The sequence below is a fragment of the Nestor notabilis genome, unplaced genomic scaffold (genome assembly GCF_000696875.1).
Source record: "Nestor notabilis isolate BGI_N333 unplaced genomic scaffold, ASM69687v1 scaffold6590, whole genome shotgun sequence".
Lineage (NCBI taxonomy): Eukaryota > Metazoa > Chordata > Aves > Psittaciformes > Psittacidae > Nestor > Nestor notabilis.
In genome coordinates, this window is record NW_009911471.1 from 1 (window position 1) to 9889 (window position 9889).

The window sequence follows — 9889 nt, forward strand, 5'->3', positions numbered from 1 at the left end:
TCACTTCCTTGTGGCTGCCCCAGATGTGGAGCTGCCCTCTGTTTCCCTCACAGCTATCTGACTTCTCTCTAAGGCTGTGAATGTCACGCTTTTGCCAAGATGGTCCGAACCTGGGCTCTCTGGAGCCCTTCCTCTCCCTCTGAGAGCTGCAGCGTGTGGCGTTTATAGATGAATCATGTCAAAACTCAGCCTTTACACAGTTACGTGTGCTCTGGGGCACTGGGAACAAGAAGCTGTTGCTGTGCCAGGAACACTTGTGAACAGAAGAAGCTGCAGTCCATCTTAGTGACTGCCTGTGTGCAGCTGCGATTTGCAGCCTTGTTCTTAGAGGAGCTGTTCATGTGAAGGTCCCCAAAAATGTGTTCTGCCTGAAGGAATTGTCTCCTTATCTCTTGGTACCCACTTCCCAGCTGTGTATCCTCTCCTCTCTGCCTGTAAAGCTAGCTCCTGCTTGCCTTGCCTCTCTTCTCTGTACTTCCAAGATGAAGTAGGGCTGTAGATGTAAACATGCCTGCCAGTATTTCCATCTGTAACTTGGACAACAGTGTGAGTGTTGCCAATAGGGCTGACTTAGCCTGGGGAGATTCTCTGAGGACCTGGAAAGAGAGGGGGGTAATCCAGGGATTAATTCAGCATTTTGAGCCTGGCACCCATGCCATCCTCAGCTGCCTGTTACCTGCCAGGCCTGGAGGTGGTTGGAGCTTTGCTATGCCTTGGGCAGCCCCACATTGCAGCAATGGGTCCCATTGGCAGGCACGGTTACCTGCAGCAGCCCAAGACTGATCTGTGCTAACCCGGTCTTCTGTTACCTCTTTTGTGCTGCAAAGTGAGAGGGATCAGAGTGCTTGTGAAACACCAGAGGAGAAGAGCTTTGCTTTAGAGAACCCGGAGGAGGAGGAGGCCGTGGCCCCGGAGTCGGAGGAGGGCTCGCTGGATATCCCAGGCAATCTGGAGGAGCTTGCTGCCCCACAGGAAGCGTAAGGGCTTTCTTTAAGTCCCTGGTGTTGTAAACATAACAGCTTTTGTCCCTTTGTTCCCCTTTGTGGTGTTTGAAGCTGGGGTGTGAAGTCGGCGCACCAGGAGATGCGGTTTGGTGGGCACAGCAGTGCTCCAGCATCTCCATATGCAAATCCAAGCAGCTGTTTCACTGGCCTGAGTGCCAAGTGAACAGCCTGTCCTGGGGAGGGCGAGAGCAGCAGCTCAGCCCTTGGGCTCTGTGGCACAGGAGCCGTGGGATGGAGGGAGAGCTGTTTGCTTTGTGCTTGGAGAAGCCTCCTCCTCTCTGCCAGCGTCGCTAATGATGCTGGAAGCGTTCACCCTCCTTTGGTGGATGCTTTCACACAGACTCCTGAGCTCGGGAGGGGGGAACCACAAAACCCAACGAATCACCCCAGATTTACAGTCACTGGAGCACTGGTTGCTTCGGGATAATATGGTCAGAGCACAGGATGCAGAGCTGAGGTTCTTGCTAAAGCCAGTGCTCTGCTGCTGCACTGAATAGCTGGTCTTTGTGGATCCATACCCGCAGTTCCTCTGCCATAGCAGAGCTCAGTAGCAGTGGTTGTGCTGACTTTGCTTTCTGTGCCAAATGACAGCCCAGCAGGTGCAATGGGGAAAACAGGCAGTGCCTCTCAGGACTGAGGGCTGGAGAAGGGATCTTTGATGTGGGGACCAGCACAGGATCTCCCTTTTCCTCCTGGGAATCGCATTGAGCTGTGTAAATGTGTGTGTTGGCCAGATGTGTCTTTAAGCAAGAACTGGGGCAAAAAGGAGAACATGATAGAAGGTGGAAGTGGCAGAGCAGGAGATGAACAACACCTTCTGCAGGCACCTCTGCAGCAGGCCCAGAGTGCACAGCATTACTGGGGAGCAATAGGGAAGTGGGGTTTTTCCAGAACCCAACTGTCTTTCCTCTGTCCTGTTCTTTTTGCTAATGGCTGCAGAAGTGACCTTTTCTCTTTTGACTCAAGCCTGTATTGCCAGGGCTGCTATTTCCCTGATTCTTGGCAAAATACAAGTCCCTCTGCCTTGTGCTAGCACAGAGCATGATGAGACCTTGCTGCTCCAGCTTTCACTAGCAAAGAATAAGGTTTTTTTTTTTAGACTAATCTTCATTTTCCCCTCTTCCCCCTTCAGCCTCTCTCAGACCTTATAATTTTGCTGCTCTCTGTCTGAAAAAACTTAATTAGAAGCAGATTGGGTTTGAATTTGTGGAGTGCTTTGGGCTTTCTGTTGCCTGGAGCTGGCAAACTCCCAGCACATTTCAGACTGCAATGGCAGGAAAGTACCTGGTCCAGCACACAGGTACTGCCTGCATCTGCTTTAGTGCCTGGCAGCCTCACCAGGCTTTCAGAGCTACTAGAGCCTTCCTGTTGCCCTTACAAGGTGAGCTCTGGTGGGACAAACCAGGAGTTATGAGGACCTGAGTGCTGCTGGGGCTATCAGAGTTCCTCTGGGAGTCAACCCATGGGGGCATCCCCACACTGGTACCTAATATGACGCGCTGCTCACCTTGAGCACCTTGAGTGTGTGCTGTGTGTTCCCAACAGCATTGTGAGGAGTGCTTGTGTTTGCCCACCTTGTGTCCTGCCTCTGTGCCCTCTGCCTGCCTGTGCTGCTGCTGTTCCTCACCTCCTGTGAGCTGCACAGCAAGTGGATGCGGTCCATTGGGATTCTGTGTGTCCTTTCCCTTGGACAGTGAAGTTTCCAGAGGAGGTGGCTCTGAGATTCTTGGTTTGGGAGGATGTTGCTGTTCCTTAATGTTACTCAGTTTTCCATCATGCTTTTGCCAAAAGAGCCTTCTCTTTTTGGTAGGCAACCCGAGGAGCAACCTGAGGAGCAACCTGAACACAAGCAGTCCTTGAACCAGCCTGGTGAGGAATCCCTGGAGGGAACAGCCAATGAGCTGGAGCACAAGCAAGAGATAACGCATTTATTGCAAGCACAGGAGGAGAAAACTCAGCAGTTCCAGGAGGAGATGAGGCAGACAGAGGAGGAGGAGGAGGAAGCAGAGAAGCTTTATCAGCAAAAAGAAAAATCCCTCAGGTACTTCCTTGTTCTACTCCATCTCTCCCCTGTTTCTCCTCTGAGCTGTGATTTCATTGCTGGTGGCCACAGGCTTGGGCTGGTATAGGCCATCACCTTGGAGGTGGTGCTGCTTAGCAGAGTGGTTGCCAAAGCAGGCAAGAACAAGGCTTTTGGAGAGGAGGAGAACAGGACTTTTTACCTGGCACAGACAATGCTGTGTATGAGGATGTGCACATCTCGATGAGCAGGTCTGTTGTCAGTGCTGTGTGTGGAGAGCACGGCCTGCCTCAGGAAGAGGAGAGAGCATTCTCCTGCAAGAAGAGCTCCGGTTCCATACACATGCAGCTTGCAGAGCTCTGAACCTGTCTCTTATGGTTAACCTGGGAGAATTTTCCAGCTTGGTGCTTGGAGCTTTACCGGCTGGCCAGCATTCAAACCCTGGCTAGATGCTAGGAACAGGACTGCAAATTGGAGCATTAGAGGAGATGAGGTTACCCCAGAGGAACTATCTGAACCTCTGGTACTCTGTGTTTTACAGAGGGACTTCCAAACAAGGCTTGAAGGAATAGGACTTGGATGCCTGTGTGAACCCCAGCCAGTGCATGAGGATCTAATAGCAATCCAGGGAGTGGAGCAGCACTGGGGGCTGTGTCTTCTGCTGAAAAAAGTTTTTTCTCTCAAGGCTTGTATTTTATTTCAGGGGGCCTTGATACTTATGTTCTTAGCGTGCTGAGCCAGCCAGAGACAGTGTCTTGACAAGGGACAAATGGCTGTGCAGTAATAAAGTAGTAGTAAAAAGGGTGCTATACGAAAATATGAAGCTTACAGATGTGCTGATGGATCCGGGTTCCTTGGCTGGGAGCCTGCTTTCGTTTACTGGGAGTAGATTCAATTTACCAGGGCAACACCCAGCCCCAAGTACCATCCACTGTAACAGAGGTTTGCTGCTCCTGTGCCAGCAGCCAGGTTCTGGTGCACAGAGGAGAATTAATGGTCTGGAGCCCTGAGAATGCCTCACTTGGGCAGGCACAGCCAGCGGGAGCAGCAGCTCGTCTGTACCCTGGGGGAGGAGGTTTGAAGATATTAAAGCCTCCTGAACCTTTTCTCTGTATTTGGCTGCTCATCTCTCAGGACTCTACAGGAAGATTTGGCAAAGGTCTCTGAGGAAGAAGAGCTGCTTATTAGAAAGGAGGAAATGGAGAGACTTGCAAAGCTGCGAGCCGAAATTGCCTCAGAGACTGAAGCAGAGGAGGAGAAGATAAGGTGGGAAGTTTTGCTGCCATCCCTGGGGATGTAAACTGCTGGTTTGGGAGGGAAGCATCTCACATGCCACCAGCAACTGCTCCAAGTGGAGGTGCCTCCTGAGCCTCCCGTGGCTGGTACCCTGCCTTGGTAGCAAGTAGGAAGCCCTTACTGTGATGCTGTGTTGCTGTGATGTTGGACCACAGCTCTGGGCCATGGAAATAAAAGAAATGACACCTGTAAGGATGGCAGCACTTGTCAGAGTAGTTTGGTTTGGGTGGATGTCTCTGTCTAACAGCTCTTAAGGCCTGTGAAAGCAATTGGAGGAGGCAGACACTGGAAAACCTACATTTGGTTATTTCCTGTTTCACAGATGACACTTCTCCACCTGGTTGCTTTGCTGTTTCTTTCCAAGGCTTTAGTTGGTACGCTTGTGAATGGTGTGCTGTGGTTCTCAGCTTCTTCTGGCTTGCATGTGCTGTCATGTAGCAGTGTCTTCTCTTGGCTCTGGTTCCTATATAGAGTCCAGTGGTAAAGTACCAACTTCTGTCTGTGTTCTTGTTGCAAACCTACCAGGGCAGAGCAAGAGGTCACACTGCAGAAACTAAGAGGAGAGTGGGAAATCCAGCAGGTCATGGAGAAGGAGAGCCTGGAGAGGAAGCAGCAGCTTGTTTTGGAGAAAATGAAGCTGGAAATGGAGGAAGCTCAGCAGAAAGAGATGACCAAGCTGGAGCAAGAGAAGGAACAAGCCCTGAGTGAGCACAAGTTGAGAATAGATGGGGAAAAGAAAAAGGTGAGATCTTTATGGGCAGCTAGGGTCAGAGCCGAGCTGTTCACGCTGACCTGGCTTGCATTGTAAAGCTAATGTTTTGAGATGACATAACACCAACATGTGTTCTAACAATGACTCACTAAACACAGAGGAAGGATGCTAGGTCTGCTGTTAGAGATGTGATTGAGGTGGGGAGGAGTACTCCCCCAGGTTTTATTACAATGGTGATTAAATAACAATTATTTAAATGGCCACGTTCCATCTGAAGAAGGGAGAAATATTGCTGTGTGTCTGTGCCAAGCTGAACCAAGCCACTTTATCAGATCAGCTCTTTGGCTGCTGCTTTAGTCCTCCTGAGAGCCTGGGCAGTTCTTGGATGGAGGCAGTTCAGAGTCCTTCCAGCACAGCATGATTGAGATCCACTGAGATCTCCTTGCATGTGCTCTGGTTTGGAAGGGGTTTACCATTGTGCTTTTTTGATGCTTGTGGATAGGTGATAATTGCAAATGCATCTTGTGGGGCGTGTCCCCACACGTAGAGGTTTTCCAGCAGCCTGTCTTGCTTGTGTTCCTGTAGGCAGTGGAAGAGCTGGAGAAGCAGTTTGCAAGTGAACTCCAGCAGTTGAAATCAGCAGCGGAAGAGAAGCATCGTAAGGTAAGAGATGGTGTCCTTACAGTGTAAATAGTTTTCTCCCACACTGCCACCAAAGGTGCCCAAGGAGGGTGTTGGTAATGTTTTCCACTTGCTAAATGTGCTTCTGGTCTGGCTCAGCATTTGGACAAGCTCCAGGCAGGGGGAGGTGGGACTGCACACACTGGTCTTTGCCGTGCTGCGTGCTCTCTGTAGGAGGACACTGAATGGATCTTGTCAGAAGGGTGACAAATCTCTGGGGGTGGCTTTCATGGCAGGTCATTTCCAGCCTGCAAACCCAGATAGCAGAAGCACAGAGGAGGGAGAAGGCTCAGCTGCGGGAAGACTTGCAGAGAGCAGAGCAGAAAGTGCAGCTAAAAGCCTATCAAGTAGCCGAATACGAACGCGAGGCAAGTATTCACCTTGGACTGCTGGTGGTCCTTCACCCTCTCTCTTTGTTCGTGTGGTGAGGTCTGAGAGGCCACATCCCCGGCCTGGGGGTGACCTGGTGCCTGAGGGGAAAGGACACCCCTGCAGCATCTCGCCTCACCAGGGTGCTTTGTGCTACCCAGGCCACAGCCTCATCCCACTTGCATGGTACTCTGAGCTTCAGTCCCTCTGCTCATGTGTGAGGGGTCGTTCCCTGGGGGTGCTGCTGGAGTGTGGGGCTGTAGTTCAGAGGAACATCTTCCCATGTCATCCCTGCAGCTCAGTGAGCTCATGAGAGAGAAACGCCAGGAAGTGGAAAAAGACCATGAGAGGAAAATGGAGAGGATGAAACAGGAGCACCAGGAGGCCCTGGCACGAGTGCAGGATCAGTATGAGGAGGAGGTACTGCTGGGCCAGAGCAGCGGGTTTGGGAGGTGACTAGTGTCTCGCTCAGTTGGGCTGAATCTGGTCAGAGACAGCTACTTGCCAGTCCTGCCTATCACAGCCACTGCTAGAACTGGAAATTGTCTTTCTGGGCATTGTTGCCACGATGTAAAGTGAGTTTAGGCTGGGGTTATAAGGATAAGCTGTCAAAATAGTCTCTGTGCAGGCAACTTCCACATGCTTTTGTGGATTTCTGCATGATTGGTCACATTTTTGTGGGTACCCGTTCTGGAAAGCCTTCTGCCTCCCATTTTTGACCATACAGTCAGCAGTATGTGACACTACCTTAGTTTCATGGGCTGTTACTTCTTTCTTGAGCCAATTCCATAAGTGTTGTCCTTGTAAGCAAGAGATTCTAAGCTGCTGTATTAGGTGTTTGCTGTGGGCTGGCTCTCTGTGCAGCCGCGGTGCCTGGCTGGAGAACCCTGAGCCTCACTCAGCGCTGTTCCTGCTTGTGTTTGGCACCAAACAGGAGAGGAAGCAAAGAGCAGAGCTGCAGGACGGCCTGCGGGGCGAGCTGGGGCGCCTGCGGCAGCGTCACGAGGCGGAGGTGAAGGCGCTGCAGGCAGAGCTGGGCGAGCGGCTCACAGCGCTGCAGCACGGGCAGCGGGAGAAGGTGAGGGGCTGCTTGGCATGGCCTGGGTGCCCTGGCACCTCGGTGTGTCTCCCACCCTCTACACCACAAGAGCCAGGACACGCTTCCCCAGGTCTTGGTGTTCCTTGTGGTGGCAGAGCTCTGCCTGGTGAGGGAGGAGCTGGTGCTCTTCTCTTTAACTCGGCATCTCTGTGCAGGAGAGGAAAGTGCAGGAAATGGAAAGCGAGCTGGAGATGCGCATGAAGAATGTGCAAACCAGATCAGCACAGCTCCTGAGCCAGGTGAGTCCCCAGGGGTCTCCCAGCCTCTGCTGCTTCCTCATGGGAGGCTTTGCAGAAGTGCTCAGCCAGGGCTTTTGCTGCCATGCAGGTTACAGGCAAAACTTCCACCTCCAGTCAGGCAGGGCTAAGTGGTCCTGGCAGTACAGCCTCGTGGCTGGGCTTTGCAGTGAAAGACAGTAAGTGGCTGTAAAAGTGACAGGGGGATCATTAAAGCCTTTCAAGGTGGCATGTTCTGCTCGGCATCGTGTCAGATTTCAGTCAGCCCCTTCCTGATTTTCCTCCTCTTCTCGCTGCTGCTGTGGAAAGAATGAGGGTTTCTGGATCTTGGGTAGCAGAGTGGGAGAGGGAAGCACTCCAAATGCTCCAGTGGAGCTGGCAGAAATCACTGGCTGATGCTCTTGCCTGCCAGATCTCCTAAGTCCTGGCCTGTGCCAAGCGCTGTAGATAACGTTGCTTCTGTCAGCCCTTCCTTTCCCAGCAGCACTGGAGCAAGGAAGTGAAAAGGTGGAGAAATGTTGGAGGCAAGCAGAGGCTTCACAAAAGCAGGATCCTGCAGAAATGGCCACGAGCCCTGAACACGTCAGCTGAGCATGAATTGGGATGCAAATGTTCCCAAATTCTCCCTTGAAGTCAAATAGAGGAGGGGAACTTGAGTGTGGGGAGGGGAATAAAGCAAAACTGACAACAGTCCTCGGGTGTTTTGAAATGGCCTTGAGACTTAGGCCTGACCTGTGCTGCAAGTGCTGTTAGGCATCAGCATCTCCTCTGTCTGACACTCACCTACTTTCTCACCTGTGTATAGGAGGAGTCTCTGAGGAAGAAGAGGCAGCAGCTGCTGGAGGAAGACAGGCAGGCTAAGCTGGAGCGAGATGTACGTATGCCTTGGCTCTGGAGAGGTGCTGTGCTGCTCTTCCTTTGGGGGCGAGGGCAGCACACTACAACTGTGGCTTTGAAGAAGCAAACTGCTTCTCCTGAGTTGTGAGTGTGAAGGTCTGGAGTGTGTTCCTGCTGGCAGTTTGATCAGCTCCAAGCTGTTTCCCAAAAGAAGGAGACAGTTCTGTTCCTCCAGGATTGGCGCGTGGTGTGTGTGTGTGTAGCTCTGGGACCTCCTGTGAGCTGAGCAGGTAGCCAGCTCCTGCACGTTGTGTGCCTTTTGCTTTGGTGCTGGGGAGACAACTGTGAGGGATTCTTTGGCTTTCTTCTAGGAAGCTGCTTTAGCCTCTCAGCTCCGGCTAGAGGAGAGCAGGAAGGAGCATTCCAGCCTCCTCGAGTCCATCCGGCAGCTGCAGAGGTCCGTGGAAGAGCTCCAGGACAAGAAGGCTGAGCTGGAGGCTCAGGTGGACTTGCTGCAGACCCGAAAGCAGAGGCTACAGACACGCAAGAGGTGAGAGCATGAGGGATTTCCTCTGAGGCAAACACATCTACCCTCTGCCCCTGACAGAAACCTAACCTGGGCCTCTCCCTTACCTCTGAGCTGCTCCTCTGCTGGGCCACACTCCTTCAGAATCCTAATGGTGGGTTTACTGTGTGTTGAGGGCACGGGGGTCTGTTTCCAGATCTGTTACTCACTTGCTGTGTAATTTTATTCCTTCACCTCTGCCTGTCAGGTTAATTTGTCTTTTCCCCACCTGTCTGGTGAGGTTAATAAGATGCTTTGAAAGTCAGGTTGCTGGGCTAGATGGACCTGCAGTGTAATCAAGTGTCACCACTGTTGCCTTTTGTGTGGCAGTGAGCTGGACGCAGCCATCAGGAGCAAACAGGACACTTTGAAACAACTGGAGGAAGAAGAAAGTGTGGAATCTCCAAAAGAGAAAGCTGAGCTCCGTGCTGAAGACCTGAGAGAAACTAGTCCAGCTGTGAGTAAAGCAGACTGTAAAGGTGCTTGCCTTGTGAGATCTGAGGCTGCAACTCCCTTGAAAATCCCAGCTTTTGTTCCTTCTGTATGAAGTCAGTTGAGATGCAGTGATGCATTTTTCTTTGCCAGGGGACATCAATATGTTTAGGGCTGATTTCTGTCTCTTATTACTGGGAGGAAAGGAGTGTGGGATACTTGAGTGCCCTTGGAGTCAAAACAGGGATAGAAATGTCTTTGTTACTTTTCAAAAGTTCCATGAAGAACATCTCTGGCACTGATTTTGGATCTGGGCAATACCTTGGTGATGTCATTCTGAATTTTGACTCCTAATTGGATTCTTACGGGGTTCCAGGGTTCTGTTTCACATACAAATGTCAGTTGTTTCCATGTTTCAATTCCTCAGTACTCATCTGGAGAGCCTGCTTCCCCACCCGCCCAAAACCATGAGGACAGCGACCTCCAGTTTGATCAGTGAGTATCTTACACCAACTGCTTCTAGAGGAGGGTTTGCTTTGGTTTTGCAAGCAGGAGAGCCCAGCACAGGAAGGCAGGAGCATTTCTGTCTCTCTCGCGTAGTGTCAGGAACTACATCTCCGCGGAAGGGATCTCCATCA

The 9889-nt window shown here is 51.6% G+C and overlaps 1 protein-coding gene across 1 annotated transcript in view; it reads left to right on the top strand.

Annotated features, from left to right (window-relative positions):
• Window positions 1-827: 827 nt before the first annotated feature.
• LOC104406059 (centrosomal protein of 164 kDa-like) overlaps window positions 828-9889 on the top strand; it is a gene marked incomplete at its 5' end in the record, with an annotated part of 18384 nt that continues 9322 nt past the window's right edge. The window contains 14 exon segments of the mRNA XM_010014939.1: window positions 828-975; window positions 2825-3045; window positions 4159-4290; window positions 4846-5062; window positions 5618-5695; window positions 5950-6081; window positions 6380-6502; window positions 7017-7160; window positions 7337-7420; window positions 8223-8291; window positions 8626-8804; window positions 9150-9276; window positions 9679-9746; window positions 9852-9885. Coding sequence (XP_010013241.1) covers window positions 828-975; window positions 2825-3045; window positions 4159-4290; window positions 4846-5062; window positions 5618-5695; window positions 5950-6081; window positions 6380-6502; window positions 7017-7160; window positions 7337-7420; window positions 8223-8291; window positions 8626-8804; window positions 9150-9276; window positions 9679-9746; window positions 9852-9885 — 1756 coding nt within the window.